General features: G+C 37.6%; 1 protein-coding gene across 1 annotated transcript in view; it reads right to left on the bottom strand.

The window, feature by feature from the left end:
• LRP1B (LDL receptor related protein 1B) overlaps positions 1–27816 on the bottom strand; it is a 641138-nt gene that overhangs the window by 18351 nt on the left and 594971 nt on the right. Inside the window, exons 80-87 of the mRNA XM_063161579.1 lie at positions 27685–27801; positions 25685–25858; positions 24961–25086; positions 17128–17292; positions 8061–8222; positions 3847–4021; positions 3113–3217; positions 1005–1118 (exon numbers count right to left, since the gene is read on the bottom strand). Coding sequence (XP_063017649.1) covers positions 1005–1118; positions 3113–3217; positions 3847–4021; positions 8061–8222; positions 17128–17292; positions 24961–25086; positions 25685–25858; positions 27685–27801 — 1138 coding nt within the window. The remainder of the gene's footprint in view (positions 1–1004; positions 1119–3112; positions 3218–3846; positions 4022–8060; positions 8223–17127; positions 17293–24960; positions 25087–25684; positions 25859–27684; positions 27802–27816) is intronic.

Genomic DNA, 27816 nt, shown 5'->3' with positions numbered 1-27816 from the left:
CAACTCTAAGAAGTGGTAGTTGGGAAATTAATTTTGTTTCCAATGGGTTCATGGTACCTTGGGCCAGAGAGTTTCATTGCATGAGAACATTGACAAAGCAACTGAGACCATGTTTAAACAAAAAAATTACATTATTCACCCTAAGCAGTCTTTGCTACTCACCAGACATCCACATCACATCCCCGCAGCATTGTGTTTCCATAAACCATTCACTGAGAGAAGTTTAAATCTGTGTGAATTTCACATTTTCTCCCCAGTCCAGGTTTTTAGGTCATGATTTCACTACTGACTTTTGCATCACAACCACTGAGCGATGCTTGTTCATCTGACAGGAGTTTTGTATCTCTCTGTACATCTGCCTTACAGGATTTTCAAAGAATAAGTTTTTCTTTTTCTGATGAATACTAAAATTTTCTCTTTAAGAAACAGACCTAAAATCCTTTATAGAAATAGAGCATACAAATGTAACTTTCTTTTCTAATGAGAAAAGTCAACGGTATGATATAGCTCATATACTTCTGTTTAACAGTTTCTATAAAATTTCTATAAAAATTAACAAGACTTAAAAATACAAGCTTAATTCCTGAAGTAGCACCTAAGTAGCTGTTCTGTTCCTTTCCCTGTTCAGATAAGAAATAAGAAGTCAGACTACAGAACACGTGCAATATCACTGCTCACTAAACTTAATGCTATGTAGGATTAACTTGGTAAAATATCTCAAAACATGAGCAACAGAGGCCAAGTGGCATTTTCAGTTTTTTCCCCAATTTATTTAGTAAAATAAAGCCTTTTATTTCTTCCTCTGATGATACACACACTCCAAATGTATTTTTAAATATACTCATCAGTGCAACTCTCAAAGGGTAAGTGTGTATTATAGAAATGGTCCCCCAGATTAAGTATATATTGTGAAATGTATGTGAATGTGCATGACTTGAACCAATGAACCGTGGCCTGGAATGATGTCACAGAATGTGCAGCATTAAGTGGAAGGTTAAACCTACTTGCATCTCGGTTCATTAAACGTGGTTAAAGTGCAAATTCCCTCATTCTGACAGTAGTAATCACAGGGGTTCACTTTCTGGTCACAGCGCTGACTTTTAAACCCCACAGAGCATCTGCAGAATTTCAGTAAAATAGACCTACATAAATATTCTGCCTTGTGCTGGACAGATTCAAACGCGTTACGCACAACGACGGCAAGACACGCACACGTACACGGGCACACACCCACAGAAGACAAAACCAATGTTTTCTTGGCATGGAAGGCCCATCTGACCACACTGAAAAGTTTGCTCATGACTGATAATCAAATAGTCTTTAAAACAATGGGGCTATGCTGCCTGAAGGGATCTCAGAGTATTGTTGTCAGATGCACATTTCTACCGATTGATCCAGATTGCAATGGCCTTAAAAAATGGTCATTACCATTTTCTTGGCATTGTTAGTGGTGTTGGTGTGTGCTGCAGCATTTATGTATTAGAAATCCACACAAAAATTACAGCAAAAAAACTTTTGTTTGTTTTTTTTTTCCCTTGAGATGCTATGGTGTTCTGTGTGAATTGAGAAAAAACATGAGAGTTTTATAAGACAAAAAATTAATGAAAAGTCACAAGTTTCCAAAATAGCTATTCTAGGTGTTTAAGCAAATGAATCACCAGGTTAGTCAGCATATTTGGGCCTTACAAATATGATTCTCTCCTTTTGATACTCTCCTTTTGTCAGGATTTATCAGTCTCTAGTCCTCAATTAAAGACGTTTAAGGAGGCACAAATAACAGGCAAAATGGTAAAAACAGGAAAAAATAATAATGAAAGAGAAAAATAAGCACCAAAAGTATTTCCAAATGAATAAAGGCTACCATGCAAAACTAAATTACATTATTTTCAGCCCTGAACCTGCAAACATACATGGACAATTTTTTCAGTGATAGTGCCACTACAATTGTGCATCCTTTTTCTCAAGCAGAAGTTCTCCAGCTCTCACAGGGAGGAACCTTTGCCACACCTCTTCACTGATCACACTAACAAAATCTAGGCATTTATAAAACTCCTTTGAGAGTCTGAATAAAACTCCCTTTTTCAAGATCACTTGCATCAACAAAATGAAGGAATGGATGTATCTTTACTCACAAAGTTGTGGTGCCAGATCCCTTTGGGCAACAATTTGCTCATGTCACCCAGGGAATGAGACACTCATGTCTAATTCTGCCTTCCAACACCTCTCTCTTCTGCCTGGAGGATGCTCTGAGCTCCAGGTTGTTTGGAGAAGTGGAAGACCATTGTGAAATGAATATTTTAAGGAAATAAATTAAAAAAAAAATAAAAAGAGTGTGACTAGGTATCTCAGAGTAACTGAGAGCAGGAAAGAAATTAATTTCTTGCTACAGTGACTACTTCAGTATTTTATATTGAGCAGCTGAAAAAGAAGATACACCATTGCTCTCAAGAAAGGAGTAGAATGTAGGTTTTTCTGCTTGCAACAGTACTTAACTTCTAAGCTACAAAATACCAATTTCTTTTGCATTTTATGTCTAGGCTTATGAGAAGCACTCTGAATTACTCTCTTGACCATGACACAGGAGGCAGAGCACAATCTCACCCCAGAACAGCTTCAATACTCTGGGTAGTGGGAAGGTTAGGGCAGAAATATGAAATACATGAACATATCTCCATAAGGGAAATAACACTGGCATGATTTTTCCTATTCTCCAGCTATCAGGAGAAGGGTTTTTGCCTCCAAATCTGACCATTTCTGTAGGAAAAAAAGACTTAATCCACCTCTGAGAAGCAGGACAGGCAATCTTGAGTTTCCATTCCAGAAAAAAATGCCTGAACAGACCTAAAATTACTATAAGTCTTCAAAGATACATCTTTGTATCTATATGCATTCACAAGAGAGCCCTGACTTCTAAATTTTAACACACATTTTGCAAAACGGTATGCAAAATATGAGGTTACACAAACAGCTAGAAAACAAATAATGTAAGTTGAAACTGCAACCAGCCCATTATTCATCCCAGAGAGACCAAGAATACAGAAACATGCACAATAATTTTAATATTTGTTGTCACACAGGCATTGTAATGATCTGCAGGGGGCAGGATACTCACAGACAGACAGGTATATTTGTCTCTGGGTCCAGCTGGCAGGTGCCACCATTGTAGCAGTATCCATCACACAGCTGACAGGTGGAGGCAATCTTGCCATTAGTGCAACTGCCATGGTCAAAAAATAGAAAAAGGAAAATAAATAGCAAAGTGTAATCAGTATTTCAGTAAATCTGAGCATTCCATTGTTAAATCAGCATTTTAATATATTATTATAAGAATTACTGATTGAAATAATTCTAAGTTTCTGGTTTGAAAAGTTAGCAGTGAGACTATTGCACAATATATATTTAAGCTTTCTTTTAATGAAAATGAACTATTAGAATAGAAAACAATTGCTCAGCAATAGAGCAGCACATGCTACCTATGCCTCCAACAGTATTTAGTATGTTCCTATCACAGTCACAGATAATGCAGAATTTTCAACAGTGAAGAACAATGAAGACATTTCAACAGTATAGAAGAACGCCATTGCTAACTTGATTAATTTCAGTGTTTCCAAGTGAAAAGCCATTCAGTTTCCTCTTATACTGTGCTTCCTCCAGTGAGGAGTGCTCCACGAGTTGGTTTAAAAGCCAGGAGCCAGTTGGTTTGGTATGGGCAGGACCCACACAGAGGAACTGATGTGATGTGACCACACTGGGACAAACTACGGCGCAAGAGATGTCAAGGAAAACACACAGAACTGCTGCTAAATGTGGGATCTGGCACAAAACCCCTTTCCCACACACACTCACTTGCACACCACGTCCCTGCTGTCCTTGCTGGTGATGCAGTGTCCCCCGTGGCAGCGGGTGCACTTGTCCACCTCGCACTTGGGGCCCTCGAAGCGCGCGGGGCAGACGCAATCCACGCGGCCGTCGGCAGAAATCGTGCACGACTCGGAGTTGACGCAGTAGTGGTGGCAGACATCTGAAACAGCACCAGACCTCGTCACTAAAAGGACATTAAGGAGCATTATGGAAATAAATAATACTTTGCTTTCATGTTTTTAAAGGTGCTGTAATAAAAAGAAAATGGAAGCTGAAGCTGGTGACTCACTGGCAACCACAGGAATCGAGAATACCCAATAAACAGATATATAATATATTAACAATGTAATCTTGGGGAGTGAAATGGAAGTGTAAACTCATAAGAGGGTTTTTTTTCCCCTTTCTAGTTGTCTAACCATTTATGGCATCATTCCATATAATATAAAGGCTCCTGATGAGAAAAGCAGGGCGATGTTAATGTATTTAATGGGACGTTGGTTGAATAAAAATCTTCTGATACATTCACATTACCATTAACAGCATTATGCCAAACTGAAATTGAAACGATATTTTGAAATAATTAAGTTTTATTTTCATTTATCCACATATTAAAATTTCATGAAGTTCTAATAATAATATATAAAGACATAATCCATAAGCTCTACAAAGTACTACAAACAGCCATAAGCTTTACAGACTGTGCAAGACCTCATTATGATATTTAATTGTTTAAATGCCAGTAAGACTGATATTTCAAGCAGTGAATTCTTTGATTCTTCAGAACCACCAGTAACTGTCTCAGTTTTTAACCCTTTTAAAAAATCAAATTGCCTTATTCAAGAATCTTCCAAGGGCTACAAATATTGGTATTTAGCATTTTGGTAATTTTCATTTATATGGTAGTGACAACTTTATTTCATGGTTTGTTTTTTTCTTTGAAGTCATCATTTAAGCTCCTTAATGGGCAGGGACCCCTTCCACTATCCCAGGCTGCTCCAAGCCTCATCCAGCCTGATCCTGAACACTTCCATGGATGGAGCAGCCACAGCTTTTCTGGGAATCACTTGTGGGGGTATCTCAAAGTCAGAAACATATTTTGCTAATGCTACTCTGTGCTGTTTTTCCTCCTCTCCGAGGAAAGAGTACTGCTGGAAGAGTTTTGCTGAGGGACAGAGCATGGCTGTTGGAGGAGTTATTTCTGCTTGAATATTTATTTTATGTCTCCACTGTCTGTGCAGGCTGTAGGCTCAGCTGATTAAGGAATTAGCAACAAGAGTGGCTTAAAAAATGCTAAATGAAGTTGTTCATTGTTTCTGGTTCCCCAGTTCCAGGTATGGAATGGCAATTTGCAGCAGGGAGCCTGTTTTTGGAACAAAAACTACCGCAGTTTCAAAGCTAATACTGAGAGTGATTTTATGTAAGTGCAGTGCAAGGGGGATATGTTTGCATGCACATAATGATAAAAAAAATCCAAAACCAAAGAACACAAATACGTAGGAGTAGGAAGGTCAAATGTCAAAACAATTATTAGTTTTTAGGATTGATTGCAGCCACAAACACCTATAGTCATCTGCAGTATCTAAAATGTTTATGCTGTATTTGGGTTGAAATGACAGAAAATTATTTCTTTTTTCTCCTAAAAAAAGGGATTTCAGTTTCAGAGAAAGTCACAGCTTGTGGGATCACCATATCCACTTTGAATGATTGTAACTGCATGAAAATTTTTCCTATTTTTAAGGTAGTTTGGGCCTTAAATGATACAAGAAATGAACTTTAGCTACTCTGTGTGTCTTTTTTCTGGAATTTAAAACAGGGAGCTACATTCAAATACATCAGATTTATGTGTATTTAATAACATGCACAGTGTTAGTAGAATTCTATGTAAATTCACTCACTTAAATTTATTTCAGCCATGCCAGTGCCTTGACACGGAGCGCTCATTTAGGTTATTATCCCTTATGTGAACTAATCACAGGAGAAACTCTGCATTGGGTAATTGGAGACGATAAGTGTGGGGAAAATGAGGTCTTTGCAAGCTGGTAATACTGCAAGCAAATGTCTTCTCCCTGCCATAAAACTCTACTAATAATATTTTAAGCTTGGGAGAAGAAGTAAAATACCTACACACATTCATGTGTCATCCTTTGCATATGAACTACCTTCAATCACGGCAAAGACAGACTGAAAAAGATGTCTGGGAGGCAACCAATCTTTGCAGTAATGCCATATTAATGCATTCCACCTGGCATGCAAAGTGAAGGTAATTAATAAAGCAAAACATCATGCACACGTGTGAATAAAGCAAAAAAATAACAGATGCGCCTTCATATACACGTTATTAATTGTAGACTGGTATAATATCACAAAACTTACTCTAAGAGATTCTAAGACTTTCTTTTCCCCAAAAAAGACTTAAGTTTTAAATCAGCAAAAAGCTTAATTTTATTTTGTATTTTATAATGTCTCTGAGTCTCTGTATTGTAGCAGTTTCCCAGACAAACCAAATCTGATAATAAGCACTGCTTAAAAAATACCCCTAAATTCCTGAATTTACATTTAAATTAATTCTCTTTTAAAAAAAAAAAAAAAAAAAGGATGTTTGCAGAAGCATTCAACTAGAAACAATTTGTTTGGTTTTGGGTAAGCCTCAAGTAAATATTTTTCCTTAATCTGTGTGTCTGTCTGTGCATGATTTATGTGCTATACTATTTTCAAATACCCAATTGTGTTTGCAGATACTTATTTGTGGATTCATGCAGTTTGTTTAATACCAAGGGGGAGAGAATCACAATTACTGCTGGTTTTCCATTCAAAGGTTTCAATTTATTTCATAGTCTCCCAACTGGAAATATATTCAGTTTACTTCAGTACAAATCCTATTTAAGATACACACTATCCCTTTCCTTGTCTGACAGACCTTTCTCTAAAACTAAATACTTGTTTATATTGTAGATAATTCTAAACCAGTCCTTTATAACAGCTAATTTCCCATCCCTTTTTTTCTTAAATCAAGCCTTCTTCAGGAAATTCACTGAAGGTATGTAAGAGATGATGGCTTTCCCATTTAATGTTCTCTGACAAGCACTATGACAGTCTAACAAGGCTATGACAGTCCTTGCCTTTAGAAAGTTACAGTCAAAGAAAAGCAGGAGCAGAAAAAAGGAGATGAATAAAAAACATTATTCAGATTTCAGTAAAATAATTTGTTCTAACTTAAGGATGATTGCTTCTGAAACATCATTTTTGAAATGACATGGGGAAGACAAACTGTTGTTTTTAAATGAGTGACCAAATTAAGAAAATTAAGATTATGTTTAAATGTTTTGAGTTACTGAAAAGAGATAATGAAAGAAAAGCATGGCAAGGAAATAAATATATATGAAGTAAGAGCAAAATGCCTACTAGCTGATAATCTACTTTTCTTGCTCCGCTGTTAAAGAAGAGAAAAATTAGAGGACATTGTAGAAAGTGAGTAGAGCCTTTCTAATGGCATGGAAACCTTCAGGAAACTATCTCAATGAGAAGAGACTGATGGGTCAGTGGAATGAAAAAACAGGGAGAAAATCAGATACAAAAGACAGAACCTAAGTCCTGAGAACTAAACAAGACTAACATTCAGAAATCCTTTACAATTCCAACACCAGGATGGGGCAGAAACCTCACTCAGGGTGATCTTTGAGCCAGTTTAAGGAATACAGCATTGTGAAACTCAAAGCTATCCTCAAGGTGCTGCTTGCTTGGGTTGGAAATATAAAACAAAGGTAAAAGAGCAGTTTAAAAGAGTTCTTTGTCTGCAAAGATTAGGGACACCAGAAGGTTCTTTAACCAACTGTGTCAATTCATAACCAGCATAACAGAACACACGACAAGTTGTAGCAGAAGATTTTAACACAATTATCTCATGGCTACTGACAAAGTCATCTGCCTTGTACCGCTCCACTCTACACTTATTCATGAAAATAACAATAAATCATTCCCAAAAAAGCTCCTTCTTCAGCCACTAGAAGGGAAGAAATCTGCTCAAGGATCACCTGAATACAACAGATGACATTGCCTCAGCAGCACGAACAATCTGGGGCCGAATTTAACAACGCCGTAAAAAAAAAACCAAAAAACAAAAACATGCGGGGTTTAAACTTGGAGTGCATGGAGCTGCTTTTCCTGCACACCCAGATGGAATAATTAGTGGGATTACTTACAGTACTGGCACCTGTCTCCGGTGTACTCGGGCAGGCAGGCGCACAGGGGCTGGTTGCCGGCAGTGACGCTGCAGGTGCCCCCGTTGTGGCAGAAGCGCTCGCACACGCTCTGGCTGCAGCGCGGCCCCGTGAATCCCAGGGCGCAGCTGCACGTCGGCCGGCCTGTCCACAACAGAGAAAGCTGGTTTGTGATCAGAATAAATGCAAATTCAAACGATAATCAGCACTCTCTCAACGCGGGTTTATGGTAAGAGCAGGAGGTTTCAATGTTCTGGCCCAACCGCGCTTCTCTGGACACGGAGAATGCGCCTTGGCGAACATTGCTTGAATGCAGAACTTCTGAAAAACTAAATAGTGTCTGGGAGTTATAGGCACTCAAAAACTGAATCTGTGCATTTTTACACTTATGCATGTGCAGTCATTGACTCTTTTATGAGAAAAAAAGTCATTATTTAAAATATACAATTGTCACCATGATATTTTCTGAAAAATCACTTCAGCAGGATTTTTCTCCTGAGAAGATGAGAAGCCTCAGAAAAGAAAGGTAAACAATAATTATCTGGTTGCTTGGAATGTGGTTTGGTGGTTGCTTACCAACAGGTGCATCTTTGATTGGTTCCATGTGAATTGTTTTTAATTAATGGTCAATCCCAGTCCAGCTGTGTCAGGACTGTGGTCAGTCAGGGGTTTTTATTATTCATTCTTGTCTAACCTTCTGATGTCTCCTTTCTCTTTCTTTAGTATAGTTTTAGTATACAATTTCTTTTAACATAACATCATAAAATAATAAATCAGCCTTCTGAGAACTTGGAGTCAGATTCTCATCTCTCATCTCATCCTGGAGACCCTCACAACACCACAACATACAATCATTTCAAAGGTAGTCCTAAGCAGGAATTTAAGATTTGAGTGAAATCTTCAAGTCATCCTGCCATGCTGGGTTCTTCCTGTTGCAGAGGATAACTGTGTGATCACCACTGGTGTCTCTTCAGAGTGCACTACATTATTCTTAAATCTACAAACCTTGATATATAATCACAAGAAAAACAAATATTTACTGATGCACTAACAGCTACACTTTACAGAACAATTTTTAATAAACCACAAGTATCTGTGCCTGTTTTGTGTTGTTAGTCTCCAGATAACGGAGACTGTTGCATAAAAATTGCTGTCTGTCATCAGACCAAAGATGCCTGTAACATCAATATTCAATGTCTGAAAAGCAGTTAACACTTGGGGATGAACATTTGCACACAATGAACTCCTAGTCTACAGCTTCTTTTCAAAGGATTTTAAAATAGTCTTTAAAACCCATTGCATTTTCCTCCTATGATTCTTCTCTATTGTAGTTTTCCCATTTTTTTTCCTTATCTAAATCTCATGTCTAAAGGATTAATAGCTTTGTTACAATTCCACTGTTTTATTAAACCCTTCTACTTTCCCATCTTATTTTCTTAAGGCTTATCTTCTTTAAAACAAACTTCTAGATCCCATTAATGTTTTTCCATCTCCTGACTTTGCTTTTTTATCTCATTTATAATCTCCAGGTAAATGACTTGATGTGTCCAAGCGCCATCTCCCTTCTCACTTCCTAATAAACCATTCTCATTCTTGATTATCGCTTGCAAGACATTATTTTCCCCTGATCCTCCTCTTCACTTCCATTCAGCTTTAAGGATTTTCCTAAATTTGTGGAGAACAAAGTTTAACACTTTTATTTTTCCTGGATTCCTAGGTAGGAAAGAGATGGAAATTAAGCAGGACTTGAGGATCCTTCTGAAATAAAAAGCCAGACAGGACAGGTTGGAATAAGATGAGCATTAAGGTTCCTTCCAAACCCAAACATTTCATGATTTGGTGTTTATCAAGTTAACTGTGTAATGTACTGCATGTGTGATGCAGAATCACTGGCATAAACAGGAAAAATAGAATTTATCACTGATTACCCAATGTATCCACACCTACTTTCCCACTTGCCTCCTGATGTTCACCACAGCTGCATCTGAAACTCTGAGATGTGCAACCCTGCTTACCTTGCTCATCTTCCTTCTCCACTTAGCTAACTGTGTTATTGAGTAATTAAGATTAAACTGAATATTCCACAAACCCCACAATTTGATTTTTCTTCTGGTCTGCCTTTCCTTTTAATCCTGTGCAATCATTCAGTATCAAATTCTTTGGACAATTTTTCAATGCAAGTGAAGCACCCAAATTTTGTCTCCCCTCTCTGACTCATGCAGAATGACTTATTACATCTTTTTCCTTCACTTCTTGCCCTTCTAACACGACACACTTCATGCAACTCTTTTCAGTATTTTCTATTTTAAGCTATGCTAATTCAAAGTGTTTTGCAAATCATCCTAAGGGCCATGAGATCAGTTAGTCTCTTTCTCTAATGAGTACAGCAGGAACAAAAAACCATTGACCTAAAAATAGCTCCAGCTCCTTTAATATGCATCAGCCTGGTTATTCATATCTGTCCCCTGTGATCTAAACATTAAATCAAAGATGTTGAACTCAGATGTTAGCACACATTCCACTTGTTTTTCCCCATGTATACAGATGTATTTAAATTTCTGCCCCCAAGACAGGGGGATTCACGTCGTCCTTCATCTGAAGCAGTGTTTCAGTTAAAAAAAAAAAAAAAAGATAAAATAGTGGTAGAACAGTAGAACATAGATCTGAAGGTTGGAAATCAGTTTTCATTATAAATACTCCTCTATCTGTTAAAAGGATGAGACAATGATATTTTTCTAGTTTATAGAAAAGATTATTCTGTTCTTTACTAAAGTAGACTTATAAATATGCCAAACTGCTGACAGCTAAATGAAAATTTAATACAGTATAGCCTAAACCTCATTTTTGTCACTCAATTTAACATGACTTTCAGTAATGTTAACAGTCCATTGCCTATTTATACACAGACTGTTGACACCAGAAATAATACTAATAATGACATGTTCATTTGCCTTATTCTCATAAATTATTTCTGATACAAAAAATTTGGTTCCAAGAATAGTTTAACAAAACTGAAGCATTAAACAATGCCAAACAATGGTTTTTTATCATGGAATCAGAACACAGATTTATGTTAGCAATAGAAACAGTCATGTAACCAAAATGTCAAATAACCCAGAAATTGCAGGATGAGCTCATGCACAGAGAGCTCCAGCACCTTCTCTGGCCATGAAATCTCAGGGTTAGAACTCTACAGACACAGAATTAAAGCTCCCTCTGAATTCTTGACCCTCACCACCACAGAAAGATGCACAACACATTAGCGTGTAGAAAAATATTCACATGGAAAGTGGTCTATAGAATGATAAACTGCTTCAAATGCAGAACAGAATTTAGAAGAATAAAGGAGAATATATTCTGGTGACTCTTAAGACATAAGTTATTTTTGGCAGTGGGATATTAAAAAAATAGATGAAATTTTTGACATAGAAATGAAATGCAGTTTCGCCCCTTCGTACCAAAAAGAAATCATTCAAAAAGAAAAAAATAATTAACCAGGGATTTAAATTTTTCAATGTTAAGTTAGGTTTGGATAGAGAGGCTATAGTTACTCCTGGTTTGTCAGTTTAATTTGGTCCATAATAACTACTGTCTATATAATAAATTTTCAAATAAAGTTCAAAAATTGCTTCAAAAATTCAAATAAATTCAAATAAAATTCAAATAAATTCAAAAATTCAAATAAAGTTCAAAAATTGCTTCAAAAATATCTTGGTTTACTTTCTCTGTAGTATGTGGGTGACTTTTTTTGGGAATTCACTCATATATATTAAGCTTATATTTATGCATATTTTGCAAGAATTAGAATTCTAAGGGGATCAATTTTCATTTGTGATATTGCCTAAGCAACAGAGAAATACTCTGCATTTTCAATAACCAAATAAAGTTTAAAAAAATTTATAAAATAATTAAAAACTAGGTCAATAGCATTATTTTTGTCAGCTTTCTCCAAGTTTTGAAAAATTTGATCATCCAGATGAGTGTCTTCACCAAAATCTACATTGTTTGTTTCTTTCAGTCACTGGTAAATTCACTACCATAAATGTGTGTTTTGAAGTTGTTATGTGTGAATATGCGTAATTAATTTCAATATTTAACTTGCTGTCACTAATAAAGAAAAGGAGGTGGCTCTACATGAGCTTTCTGCAAGCAGTATCTTGTCCTTTGGAGTTGTTATCAGCAGTCTGTGGGAACCACAATAATTCATTTCTGTGCGGCTGATGAGCCATAATTAGCTTTACTGAAACAATAGGAGTGGAGAGAAGCTGCATCATTGAAGATAATTAGTAGGTGAGCTGATTGGGATCTATCCCAACAGCTACAGAGCCTCTCTGTGTTATGGGAAAGGAGAAAATAACAATTTCTAAATATCTCTGAGGAGTCTCAGGGACTGCTCTTTCCAGTGCAAGCATCACCCTCATGCTGCCCACGGTCCCTGTCCTGCTGGCAGCACCTTGGGAAACTCCTGGGAATGATGTGGCATCAGCAAAACAGCTTCTTCACAGACAGTGTTTCCAGCAGGCACCAAATCACCTTGTTTTGCTCATAAAATAGAGCACAAAATAATACCTGCTTCATACACTATGATTCTTTCAGACTATTTCATGCATTTTCATTTAAATGAAAAGCTTATTTTCTTTTCACTCATTTTGATACAAACTTCACAATTTTGTGTGATTAGACATACCTTAGACAATCAGCAAACTATTCCTGCAATATATTTACTTTAAACTACATAGAAAAACAAAGCATATTTTTATGGCAACAGTGACTTTTTTTGCCCAAATTCCCATTAATTTGGCTTACTGGAAAGTGTTCATGATTACACCCAAACTTTTAATTACATGTCTCAGATGTGTACTTTTAATTAACTGATGACATTTTCTTTGTTCAATTATTGTAGTTCAATACAACTGTCGTAAACTTATAAATTTTAATTAAAGCTGCTCCAATCTCTGGCTATATAACATTCACATAGGAATTTGCCAAAAGGCTTAGCAGTAAGTAAGCCAACAGTGAATAATCCCTGAATTGCCAGTGGGATTTGTTTAACAAATTAACATTTGTGTGCAGATAATGAGGTTCTACAACTTAACACATCCAGCAAAGATTTAGCACAATCATGTTTTAAAAAAATTAGTAATACTCTGCAATTTACTTAATTAGTTATCACATTACTATTCTATATTAGGTGGGGAAAGAGAAGAGGATTTACACGTTCACCAGAACACACACATTCACCAGGGGAGTATTTTGTGTGCTGCACCATTTTATTTGGATCAGAATATGAAGCAAGGTTCATTCCCAGGAAATCTCCTCATTTTTTGAGCCAGAAATGATCAGTAAGGAAATGCCCTGACTCCTGGGGAAGCTTCCAGCTGTGGGGACCCTTTGGAAGCATCATCTCATGAGGCCAAAATTGCTGGCAGCCCCTAAGCTCTCCAGAGGCCACGTGTACAAAATGACACCTGTGAGATTGAGTGCATCCAAGCTGTTAGAATAACACGTCAGAATTGACAGGGGCAGTTCAAGCCTCCAAGAAAGAGAGGGTCAAGCAAGGTGAAATGATCCCAGGGCATTTGTATTTTGAAATGACCTCAGGTCATTTATAGTTTGAAATGATCACAGGTCATTTATATTTTGCAGGTGGGTTCAGATTGGCACTGGTAGATGTACGGCTCCTGCAACTTCCATATGAAAAATTGTCATAATTTTGAACAAAAATATACTTTAAGGAAAGGCAAAGTTGGGAAAACATGTAGAACTTGATTGCATCAATTTAGCAGGTTAGTTTGATGAGTCAGATGTATAATGGATCAGAAGGATGAGTGCTGCTTGTTGAGGAGGTGTTTGTGAGCACAGACAGCAGCAGCACAGCAGATCAAAGTCAATGATACTGAGCTGACTTAATTTTAAAATAGTAATCTTGTGCTTCACAGAGATTGAAGGAGTTCTTTACCGAAATCAGTTTGCAATATACCTATTGGAACACAGGGATTTAAAGGTTTTGCCACTTGTAGACCTGGTTTAGTGGGGCACCTGGCAGAGCTGGGTTAAGGGCTGGGCTCAGCCTCAGAGGTCTTTACCACTCTTAATGATTCTATGGTTCTATTGCTGTCAGACAGAACAGCCTGGTAGGACAAACTACAAATCTAGAAAAAATACAACACTGAAGTTCAAAAGCCATTAATGACAAACTAAACAATTCCTGGTAATAAAGGAAATTTTGATTCCTATGTGTAGAAAAGTGCAAGAATAAGGTAACAACAGACTAACAACTCTCACATGAGCCTGGCACAGCAGCTCAGCTCTGCCTGGAAGGCTGAGACAAGGAGAAGGCTGGTCTGGATTTCACACCCTCAGTCCAACTGCAGAGGGCTAGTGCATCTCCTGCAGCTAAAAGGGCCTTTCCCAGTTCAAGGGCTGTATATCTGACTGGAAAGACAAAATTGTTGCTGCAAAAACCCTTGAGGAATTAAGCTTTCTTGGTTTAATTACATTTTTCAATGCTTTTGGGGAGTCCAGTGTAACTCCTCTCCGTAAAACATGTAGCAGCCCTAGCACATCATGGGCTAGATTAAACTGTGATAAGGGGCATCTCACTGGCATGCTAGTTTGTTTCAGTACCACACAATTTATGGACTGATAGAGATAAGAAATACAGCCTGATAAGAAATAGAGATCTCCTCTTAATAGAATATTTACCAGGTCCAGGAGCTAGGTATGCAAGGAAGATGAGATGCACATCAACCTGAACATTTTATCTAGAATATTGGATGGAGTCACTGTGATTTAGAAAGATACAAGGTCTTTTTTCCCCATTTCCAGCACATGAAAGTTATGGTGTGGGCTCCAAGGCACAGCCACCCTCATGAATTGGAAATGGCAGATAGGACATCTGGTTAACTTGAAATATGGCTGTTAAAATTTTGATGAAGCTAAAGGGAGCCAGCACAGCAGAAGAATACTCCTATCAGTGGGTGTGCACAGGTACAGCCATCAGAACCAGCTCTGTGTTCATCTCAGCTCTTAAAGGCACACTTTGGTCAGGTGTGCCACAATAAACTTCAGCTGCTGCTAAAGGTTCAGATTCCCCCAAATCAGGCAGCTGAACAATGAAATGTGGATGGTGGTGACACCCATGCTGGCTCTCCTGATGCACTTTAGTGCAGACACATCATTCCATTTGGGACGAGGCATCAGGCTCGCTCCTTCATCCCCAGGCTGATTCCTGCCCTCCCCAGCCTGATTTCCTCATCCCCAGGCTGATTTCTGCCCTTTCCAGGCTGATTCCTTCATCCCCAGACCCATGTTAAGATTTCAACAAAATGTACTGTAGACCCTGCTCATATCTTGCCTCTACCCACTGGTGGCAAAACCTACTGCACTAATTGTTTTAGCAAGGCTGAGAGTTTTCAGAGGCTGGATTTAGCAAATGAACATTAAAAATATCCATGCAATAGCATAGCTGTGTGAGCACAGCAAGTGTGAGCTGCCTGGGAGAGGGAAAACAAACTGCTGGAGGTGAGAGAGCCCCGTGGCTACTGCCAAAAAAAAGGGATTAAATAAAACCCTGGGGTCTCTGCAGGACTCACAACAGAGCTGAGTTTCAGGAGCCAAGTTATTAATTTTATTAAGCCTTTTAACCCCACAAAAGAATCAATTAGATGCCAGACATGTAAAAATGTGGGAATAAACATCCCCTCTTCAGATGATGAGGAAGCTCTGCACACCATTTAAACCATCACTTCCACTCACTTGCACGTCCTCACTTAGCATTTATTGATCCCACCACATTGATAAAAATCGCTGCTTATCACTTGTGCCAGTAGTTCCATCAGCTGTTAGGAGCAGTTTAAAGTCTAATTCATCAACTTCCAGTGCAAGTAATTCTCATTTTCTGATATTTAGTCATTATTATGAACAACATTATTAACCCTCAACGAGTCAGAACTGAAAGAATAAATTACCAGACTTGCATTCACTTGGAATTTTGCCACCACGCCTCAGTCAATGGGAGGAGGCTCCAGAGAAGCCAGCAAGTGGGGCTAAATTAGCAAATTACATAGGCTTACATAGGTTAATTAGTAAGGAATGCAATGGAAATCTTTACAATCTAAGCCCTCTCTGCCACAGAGACTCAGATGCAGAATTCTGCATTACAGGGAGGAATCCCTGATGAACAATCACAAACTTCTCAAGGTCAGGTGCCTGGGCTTTTTTTCAGAGGGTGGTGGCCACTTCATCACGCAGGAGAAAATGATTCACAGCATCTTAAGCAGATAAAAGCTTCTGAGAAGGAGGCACCAAATTCTTCTCCAGCTCTTGTATTTTGAACCAAATATTAAAATATTCCTTGAAGCAGAAAATAGAGTTCTACTTCTCTGTTCTCACAGAATTGCTACATTTTAGAGGACTTATTTTTACACTTTTCCTCTCTAGCCCAAACACTATAAAAAATACAAAAGCTTATGTGTTAGGGACAAAGACCAATTGTCAAATTCCTGCTTGTTGACAGGATAAACCCCCTGAACCCAGGAAAATGAAGGATCTGAGCTCTTATCAACAAAATCTTCCTGAGAATTAGGTGAGTAAAATTCCTGTTTGGTGAACCCCAGTAAGACAAAGGTAAAGGATTGAGGTCAGGTATTTAAGAAAATATTTCTGTGTATGTACATATCAATTTAGGGAGTGAATTGATGTAAATTTAAAGAAGAAGAAATCCGGACTTGTTGTAGATGTAGTTTGACTGGACATTCTGCTTTACAATTCCACTGCTAGACCTCAACGCCTGTGTCACTACATTAAATATTTACTTTTATTTTCCCTTTTCTGGTATACAGTTTAATTGTGCTGAAACACCCAGATAAGTAAATGAAAGTCCCTATTGGTTACAAAGAATATGTGTGAAATATGCTGCATTTTTTTTTTTTTTTTGCATTTTGTTTAAGCACAGACAAAGCAAATAAAGAGAAAAAGAAAAAAAATTAAAAGGAACAAATTCAAGCATTTAATGCAGGTCAAGACAGAGCTGTTCAGAAATCCTTACCAAGGAGAGAGGCCCCACAGGTCCCTCCATTCTGGCAGTAGTTGTAGCAGTGGTTGGTTTCACACCTCTCCCCAGAGTAGCTTGGCCAGCAGTGGCACCGGGCGTCCCCCTTCTCATTGATGATGCACTTCCCTCCGTTCTCACAGCTTAATTTACAGCTGTCATCTGCAGCAAGAACACACACACACACAGGGCTTCAACAACTGTGATCTGCAGCAAGAACACACACACACACACAGGGCTTCCACAACTGTGATCTGCAGCAAGAACACACACACACACAGGGCTTCAACAACTGTGATCTGCAGCAAGAACACACACACACACACAGGGCTTCAACAACTGTGATCTGCAGCAAGAACACACACACACACAGGGCTTCAACAACTGTGATCTGCAGCAAGAACACACACACACACAGGGCTTCAACAACTGTGATCTGCAGCAAGAACACACACACAGAGCTTCAGCAAGAACACACACAGGGCTTCAACAACTGTGATCTGCAGCAAGAACACACATAAACACACACACACACACACAGGGCTTCAACAACTGTGATCTGCAGCAAGAACACACACAAACACACACACACACACACAGGGCTTCAACAACTGTGATCTGCAGCAAGAACACACACACAGAGCTTCAACAACTGTGATCTGCAGCAAGAACACACACACACACACACACAGGGCTTCAACAACTGAGATCTGCAGCAAGAACACACACACAGGGCTTCAACAACTGTGATCTGCAGCAAGAACACACACACAGGGCTTCAACAACTGTGATCTGCAGCAAGAACACACACACACACACACACAGGGCTTCAACCTCCCCAGCTCCATGGAATGGCAAAACAGGGCCTTGCCTCAAACACTGCCATGGCTCTCTGTCCGTGAGGGCAAAATATCACTTTTCAGAATGAGGAAAGTGAACTTTTCCTTCTGTTTGCACAGTGACAGAAAAACCCCACACTAAACCCCACGCTTGGGGACCATAAACCCTGGAAAGGCTCCCAGGGGCCTGTAGGGCTGGTGAGAGTTCTCTCATGGCACAAGGAAGTTGGCCTCCCTAGGATCTAAGTGAGCAATGATAGTATGAATTCTTGTTTGAAACTATAATTCCAAGTTTGAGAATTAGAAAATTCAATGTTGGTTTTATCTGGGAGACCTTGGAAAACTTCTCAGTCATTTTCTGGTGACCTCAGCCCATTTTTACTAGCCTTTTTTGGATTTCTCTTTCACATTCTCCGCTAACAGCCTTCTTAACTAAGCTCTGTCCAAAATATTTAAAAGGAATTTGTTTGGCCTTTAAATCCTCTTCAAAAATTGGTATTTGCATACAAACCTGTTTCTCCTAAGTCGTATTTTCTACTAATTTATTTTTTTCTTCTCAGATTTTAAAATCCGTGAGAAGGGAAGCTGCCTGCTGCTTGGCAATCACAACTCTTATGACACCAGTGCCCCCCTCTTGGTGATGAGATAAAAAGGGAGAGACACAAACTCTGATCTGGCCAGATTCACTCTTCATGTAATTCATTCACTCTTTTATAATTAGAGTTGTGTCTCTCTTAGAAACACTTTGAACAGTAAACCTCTATTAATTTCAATGAACAAGGTACAAAATCACTCAATGATAACAACAGCAAATTAATTATAGATGAGCACGCACACAATGCTCAAACATACAAACAACTGTAATCCTAAAGAAGCAGAAAAGCACCTTTCCAGCCCAAATCATGCTTTCAGCAATTAGACTTCATTTGTCACACAGCAAAACAATCCTGTGAAGCCAGACTGCTTCCTAACGAATCCAGGAATATAGCCAACATGGCTTTAAACAAGAGAGATGCCACAAATACCAAGAACTTTTCAATAATACATCCACTGCAGGAGTGTTGCTGAATTCATCTGCTTTAGTCAAACAAGTAATAAAAAAAGTCAAGATTCCTGTTTGCCCCTTTCTGGCTGAGGTCTAACATTGACTGGCTTGGCACAGGCACAGCACCTCCTTTGAGTTTCAAAGAAACATTTTGTGCTGCAACTGCAGAGTTTAGGAATGTTGACATAAACCTGGGATGGAACCTATTTAAACAAAACTTCTGGAAACTGTCATCTTTCAGATAATTGTATCTTTCTAAAATTAAGCTGCAACTAGGCAGCAAATCTTAAATTTCCCGTGATGGACTGACTGGTGCCTCATTATTTCATGAGTTGTACAATAAAAATATGAAATACTGTTTTCACTTGATTTTTTGGTATCTCCCCTGTACATATACAATTGCTGTAAGAAAGCTACTTTGTATTTGGGAGTTTGAGGATGCTTCAGTGTTTTATTAATTTGGGTGGTTCATTAAATCCTTTGATGTTCCATGAACCGTTCTTCAGTTACTCATTACAGAAGTTGTTTGAATGGATAATGTGGCATATCTTATTGGAGAGAAGGTCTATTTTTGTTTTGCTTATCTTATCTGTTTTACTTATCATTAGTCATGAGTTTATGGAGCAGAACTTGGCAAAAACAGAATAAATAACAGTGATGTACAGACAACTGCTCATTTTTATGAACCTTTCTGATAGTGCATTAAAATATGTTCTATTTCTCTTTTAGAACAATTCCACAGAATTAAGATATAAAATTTGGGGGGAAAAAATGGAAATTACTACTGATTTTGTTCTCTATGAGACATTTTAAATTCAAGAATCTCAGTACAACTCTAATATGGAGCAGAGAAATGGTAATAGAGCAATTTTGGACTTCCAATAAGCTGAGAAAGAGGATTGAAAGATGCAATGGAAAAGGCAGTTTTAAAATAGTATATTAGACTTGAACAATATATGGGGTTTAATGCTGCTGCTTTGCTGTCTGGAGGTAAATACAAGAAACAAATTGCACTGATTCACATCAGCCTAGTACAAAAAGGGGATGACATGCCTGCCTTTGTGTGGGAAACATGAGAAGAATGGTTCCACAGGAGAAGACAGGAAGAAAAGGAATACGGGAGAAAATTACAAAGAATTACTAGAAAAAGCTGAATACAGTTAATTGGAATTACTGAATAAATACTTCAGAAGGAAGAAGTGGGAACCGTTCTAGCAAGTACCCACCCTTGGAACAAACTAGTTAAAAAGACAAAATCAGAAAAATTTCTAAATCTAGTCTTCAATGCTGTTCTGAGCTTGCTAAATGCAGACTTAAAGACCTCTCAGCTGCTCCTTTCACTTCTGAAATGACAGAGGTATATCATTTCACTTCTTATACTACCTCTAGTCCAGCTACTGAATCTCTCTAACATGAAAGAGAGAAAGGATTACAGATCATGTAATTTTATATATTCTCCTCTAATCTGGATATTTAGTTTTATGCTGCCTTGTTTTGCCTATTTCAATCTTAACATCTTTAATACATAATCAAAGAATTATGATTTGCCATTTCTCTTATGATTTTCTTCCCACTAAAACTGTTTGGCACAAACATTAATAGACTTTGTCTTATCAGCTTCATTATTGACTCTTCCCTTTTACTGTAAGCAAAAGGAAAATCTTACAAAGAATATACACTCATAAAACAGCAAATCAAAGATTTGCTGGTATTTTTTTCTTTCACTTGTTCAATTTTTTGATATTCTATTCCTCTCCCCTCACTTACACAAGACATACCTTTTATTGGCATTTCTATAACAGCTCTATTCTTTCTTGAGAGAAATGCATATTTTTGCCATTTTCTCCTTTTTGGAGTATCCCCCAGTTTCTGGACTAGACAAGTTAAATGGGGAAATGATGTTATAGAGCGCAATGTTTGGGATCTACATCCTTTGGGACAAAAACAGTTTCCCCCACCCTGGAAAATACTCATCCCTTTGGGCAGAAAGTTCTTTTCCCTTGGCTCTCCCTTGGACAAATGTGTAGCTCATCCTTTACTGAGCTGAATGCACCAAATAAAGACAGAGAGCAGAGTTCCAGTGTTGATGGAAAGTTCCATAAATCTTCCTTCAGATAAGAGTTGTACTACACCTGCCATATGCTGAAAAGTATCAGAACAAGTTGTTCTCCCCAAATTTTGTCTGAAGGCTGTAACACAGATGCTCCTCTTTGTTTTTCCTTCCCTTTTTTTTTCCTCTTTAACATCTGTTTTCTTTACAATTTTAAAAGAGAGAGAATGGCTAAGAAGAGAATGCACAGTGTGAAAATGTAACCGGCACCCATTCTCTTCTGCATTGGGAAACAACCCTCCCAACAATGATCCTTTTGTAAATACAAAAGAAATGCTGTAAACAGATTTTTTTTTCCTAAAATAGAAGCAGATTTCTTTGTGACTCTTGGTTTTTTACTGAAATCTAAGAAGTCTAGAAAAGCAGCAGAACCCCCAAGAAGATAGCAAGGACCAAACTGCAGTAGTTCCTCCTCTCTGAGGCAGATTTTGGGGTTGAAAAAGAAGATACACAGGGATGAACGTCCCCAACCCCAGCTAAAGCACCTTCTCTGTCTCTATGCAGTAGGCAAGTCCCCATAGAGACATGATGAGGGGAGCAACATGATAAATTAAATGTTTCACCCCTGTCCAGAAGCAACATCAGTTCTGAGTCTTTGGAATTCTTTCCTCAGGCTTTCCAATCAACCAAAAGAGCAGAAATGTTCCCCTCTTAAGAGGAAAGTGATAAGTGTGAGGTTCCAGAGCAGGGAACTCTTGGAACTGTTCATTTTCCTGCTCCTTCAGCTGTGGGACTCAATGTCTTCCTCCAGTGCAATTCTCTCCATTCTCATCCTCTGGGTACATTTTTAGCTTCATTGCGCTACAGACAATTAGATACAAGAAATCAAATAGGTGCAAATTCAGGGGTCTCTTTTAGGAAATGAGGTGGCGCTCTGCTCTTTCCTTTAGGTAAAATAAAGGGTAGCTTCTAAACTAAAAAAGTCCAGCCTGTTTCAGTCCATAAATAAGCCCCAAAAGAATTCTGGTTCTGTCAGTCCCAGTCATCCAGGGAGAAATGAGATGGGAGCTTATCTCAGGAAACACTGGAACTTGTACTCACTCTGTTTTAAAAAAAACATTCTCAGTGATGTAACACACCCATATGTTGTAATGACTCCAGCTTGAAAACTCCAAATCAAACCCAGAAGCTGTTTCTCCTCAGTTGCTTGAGGTGCTGGGGAAACAGCTGTCTGAGGCAATCTGCATTCAGAAAGTCAGTATTTAACATTCCTCGTGTAGGGCTCATGAAGAAAAAAAACAATGGACCAAGGCAGGAGTAGCAGTACAGAGAACTTTAGGACTTAGCTAATTTTCTTCTGATTAAAAATACAAAAAAAGGAAAGTGAGCAATCCAGTGAACAAGAATCTGAGTCAGTTTTTGGGATGTAGCACAAGGAACAGAGCAAGACTGAGATTATCTTGCAGTCACCAACCTTTATGGCAGACAGACTAAGAAGAAATTGAATTGAAATGGAGATGGCTGTCCTGTTTGGGCTCTGCCAAGTCATGGACAGAGAAACTAGAAACTATCAGTAGTTTCCTTACTGCATTTAAAAAGACTTAAAAACACTCAAAGACATTAAAAATATTATGAATATTCAAGATCCTACTATTTTCTATTGTAACTTGAATTTGATATTATTCAAAAAGTACAGTTCAAACCTACAAGTTATTGATAGCCACAATTGCTGCTAATTTCCAAGAGTAAAAGACTTCTTCCATGACCTAAAATAGCTGTGTGCAAGTACAATAAAACCAGAACACCTCAAAAACCAGAAGACCACCAAAATCAACAAGAATATTCTGACTGACTTTGAATCAGGATTTTATTGCAGAGCAACAGAAAAAATATTTTTGTCTAACCTCCTCCTTTGGACTGTTAGATCACCCTTCAACAATATACAGTCAAGTAAAGCAGAATGTTCTGTTTTGGGTTATTGACTGTGCCAAAAATGTTCTGAATAGCTTCAGACAAGGTGGATGTGTGGGGTCTGGAATATTTCACATACATTTTCTAGATCTTCATCAGAAAAGGAAAACTGCAGCACCTAGTTCTTTATTCCATACTATATAACCTCCAAAAGGAAAAGGACCTGGTTTATAAATTGACTTTTTGTTTGTTTGCAGGCTATTAGTGACCTATTAATGGCTAGTGACTGTCACTCAGCCTTTATTATAAACCTGTATCAGTTCATGATGCTGATCTTGGGGTCAACTCTGATCTTTCCAGAAATCTCTGCTGGTCCTTGGGAGCTGAAGTGGAGTCTCAGCAAGAGACAAAAATTTATCTTCCACTTCCATTTAAAATAAATCAAAATACTGTAAAAAAAAAAAAAAAAGTAGAGAATAATATGATACAGAAGTTTCAATTCCTAATTCGTAATATGTGATACTACAAAACTTGCAGTCTACTACTACAAAAATAACATAGATGAAAAAAAGTAAGAAAAAGCCTACATTAGGCATTACTTGAAATATGATTGTAAACAAAAAACTACAGAAATACTTATTCAGCAGCCCTTTAAAAAGTCATAACAGATATTGCAGCCATGGGAAGGTACTGGAAATTATCAATATATTAAAAATGCTTCTCTAGGCATTTTCTGCCTACCCATAAAAATTTATAACAAGTCATTTAAAAACCTCTTCAGATCTCTCTTTAATAAAAACACACATTCCTGAAAACATTACCACAGCATAATCCTTTGCCCACCAGTAAAAATGGAGCATTACCGAAATTATGAGTACAAACTGGTACAAGTCAGCAGGGAAACCCAAATTTCTTCTATTTGTCCATTCTTCAACACTTAAATATTAACTATGCGTAGCTTGAAATAATTTTTAGGTGGTGCTGCAACAGCAGAAATTCTTGACATGTGTCCACCTGAGATGGACAAAGAGCTGACCCTTGAAGGGGCAGGGAGGGTGCTCAGACTGTGTCCAGAGCTGGACAGTTTTATTAATACCACATCATGAGCCACTAAAACACAGTCTTGTTCATTCAATACTTAAAGCCTAGGCAGTACAAATCAATGAGATTTTCTCCAGAGAATTATGACATTTCAGGTAAATTAATTTAATTGCTAATTTGAGCACTTTAGGCACAGAGGATCTCACCAAAAAAATCATCATTTGCACTTCTGAGCCTGGAATTAAACATCAGAAAAACACCCTCATACACATAATACACACAAGAAATGCTATTCAGTGATTTCTAGAACATTAAAAAAAAATCAAGCTGGCTAAGAAATAATTCCAGCGGTGTGACCAAGCTAGGTTTGGCCTAAATTAGAGTGAAGATATTTTAAAGATTCCCTCCCCACCCCTAAAACACAGCAAGAACTTAGAGGCTCTTTTCTCAGGAAATCTGGTTTCCTGTGTCTCAGTATTAGTCATTACAAAGGTTCCCAGAATATATAATTTTAGATTAAAATGCTGCAGGTTTTTTTCCTTTCTTTGACTTTTACTTCAAAGTCATTATTATTTGCTGTGTTGCTCTCACTGCCTTTCACCATTGCTGCAGTGTTTTTTTTCTCCTGAATGACTCACTTTTAATTTGGGATCCAAAACACCTCAGTGTTTTTCAAACTTCTTTTGGTCAGTATTTATACCCACTCACTTTTAATCATCTTGTATCAGTTAAGCTGAAAGCTCATTTTTTATTTTGATGAACATTAGCAGGGGAGGCATTTTTTTTGAATCAGGCATTTTGTTTCTTCACCTTTCAATTTCGGCTCATTAATGTGTATATTGAACATCACAAAACTCTGCCCTCACAGCCAGCCTGGCCTTTTGCGATGACCAAAACTGCCCAGCTGTTTATTTTCTGGTTTTCCTGCAGTTTTCAGTACCTACCTAGGAGGCTCTGATCAATGCACGTTCCATTCATCAATGCCTTTCCTTCTGGGCAGGCACAGGTTGCACCAGAAGGGTTGAGTAAACAAATGAATTCACACGTCAGGTGCAAGCAGGGGTTAGGCACTGTTTGAAAAAACAAAATATTAGAGATATTGATGGTTTTTTTTTTTTTAATTAAAAAAATTTAGAACTATGTTCTAAAACTAAGAAAAAATAAATAATCAGATAGAAAAATTCTGATACACTTCCACTTCCCAGGATATCAACGGCCTCGAGTCTGTGAACACATTCCCCAAGCAGCAATGCAAGATGAATTTATTCCATTACCAAAAAATAGAATTTATTCCATTTTTTTGGTAATGGAATAAATTCCATACCTATTTATTCTATTCCAAGAATAGAATTTATTCCATTACCAAAAAATCTATTGGTAACATGGAGTAAAAAATTTCATCTGCTTCTGGCTAGAGGGATTGTTATTCATCTCTCTTCTAATTATTTTTATATCTCAGTTACAGTGAAAATACAAAAGGCATTTGTGTACAAACTTGTCCAGCATCTTTCAAATGGGTGCGAACACATCAAAATGATATTAAAAAAAATATGACTAAATCTATTTTCAGTTTGTACAATCAGGCTCTGGTTTATGTTTACGCAAATTGGTTACATTTCCCCCTCCAAGACTGAATTTAAAGTATCTACAGTAATTATGCTTACTCACAGTCCGTTTGTTTGTAGCGGTGGAAAACCAAGGCACTTTTTGCTTTATCAACATCCACACTTAGGTATTCTACAAGGCTCTTGCCAAATTTGTGCACTCTAAATGCACCGTTTTTAGGGCCTGCTCCATATATGTAATCCTCAAAAATGTCAATTCTATGTGGATGCAGTAAACCTAGAATAAAAATGGATAGTAAATACAAATATATATTTATATTCAAATAATAAACAAATTTTCAAAATAAAAAATTAAATTCATTACTGTGATTAACACCTAAGGACATTGTTTTTCAGACAGCTTGTTTGGTCCTCACAAAAAATTACTTTAAAAAAAGCAATCTTCCTCAAAGAACCCCTTTCCATTTTGCAGGCAACTTTAATTTCAAGATTTTTATCAGTTTTCCACACAATTGAGTTTCAGAAACTGGCTGATAATTGAAGAAAAAGAAACTCTGTAGTAACAACTCACTAATTAGAGCAGACTTGTTCTACTTGTTGCACCTTAGGTACAACACTTTAACTAGATGTATGTGACAAGGAAGAAAGAGGTCGTCTTGCTTCACATCAAAGAGATTATTCTGACAAAACATTTCTTCAGCCCCTTCCTAACATATTTGAAATGCCAGTTTTTTGTACTATGCTTGTTTTAATTTGTAATTATAGTAAATTAATGCAAAAGAAATTGTTAGCTCTACCAACTCCTCATTTTTAAGAGCCCTGAGGGGCTCTTTGGCCACCAGTTGGATTTCCTGCGTACAACTGGATGTAGAAATTCACATTTGCCCTCAGTAAGGAAATGGCTTCTAACTAAAACTTCTTTGCCTGAGATGCATCTCTTCCTGAAGCCATAAAGAATTAGAATATATTCCTTGTCATACCTTGTGCCTGCTATTTTCTCCATTCACTCTAAAAATGGTTTTGTATTTCCTTTGTATTTACCTAATTTCATCAATCAGCCTTTATTTCTTCCTATGGTTCTTTCACGCTATCAGTGCTTGGCACTCAGTATTTAATTTTCATAAAAATATTAATGAATTCTAACTGATTCTTTTAGGCTTGTTTAATTCAATGGGTTGAAGGTTTTAGTCTCATTGTAAAGCAATTTCTAAACTGCCCCAATTTTCCTTTGGCCCAGTGCTAGAGGAGGTTGTGGTCAGATCCCCACTCTCAAAGTGATCTTTCAGACAATTATATTCATATATATTGATACAAATTGTGGAATAAAGTGCTTTAAAATCAAAATAAGATGTTTTCAATCTTGTCCTGCCCAATTAGGATTATGTGACATTCTTCCTAGTATATTCCAGAATATCCTGGTGAATTCTGGGAGAAAACACTCAATAGCACCAGGTATAATTACACCCTGACAATTCTCCAGAACGAACTGCCCACAATCCTCCCCAAGAGTTGCTTTCAAATCTTTTTTTAATGTGCCCCTTTTATTTTCTATTCAAATTTCATAAATTTCTTACTTAACAAGTTGTTAAAAAGCCATTGTGCAATTGAAAACAGTTTGCTTCACCAGAATCTCCTTTTTTTAACAAAAGGAACTTTCTTCATTCACATTCTGTTAGCAGAATTCTGTGACTACTCACTGACCTGAAAGCCAAGCCCATTATTCTCCCAGAACTGATTCAGACCAACTGCTCTACAACCCCTAAAACTCCAGTTCAGTGCAGGCAGCTCTAATACAAGTCCAAGTGAGATCAAGCCTCAATATTAATCTCAATGGTACTCAGTAATGCCTATACTTGGAGATCTGTACATATAATTAAATCTTTGTTCCCCTAAGGTAATTTTATCAGATTATTTTAAAGCTGAAATTATCTTTATTTTATCTAAAACACTTGCTTAGATAACGTTTGAAACATTGCCTAACAAAAGCACAAAAAATTACTCAATAATCACTGCTTTTTGCTTACATAGTGTTCTGAATAGTGTAACTTCAGCCAAATAAAATAAAATAAAATGAGAATCACATTATACCAAGGCTCTCCATACCTTGTTTTGTGCTCACAGACACAACTGAGTCGGACCCATCAAAAAGAACACTGCCAATAACAGACAACTCGAAATCAGCCCAGAAAAGGCGCTGGCTGAACTGATCAACCACGAGACCTACAAAGGAGATAA

Source organism: Melospiza melodia, chromosome 8 (genome assembly GCF_035770615.1).
Source record: "Melospiza melodia melodia isolate bMelMel2 chromosome 8, bMelMel2.pri, whole genome shotgun sequence".
Taxonomy (NCBI): Eukaryota; Metazoa; Chordata; class Aves; order Passeriformes; family Passerellidae; genus Melospiza; species Melospiza melodia.
The sequence above is the reverse complement of the archived record's forward strand: the minus strand, read 5'-3'. Positions and strand labels throughout refer to the sequence as shown.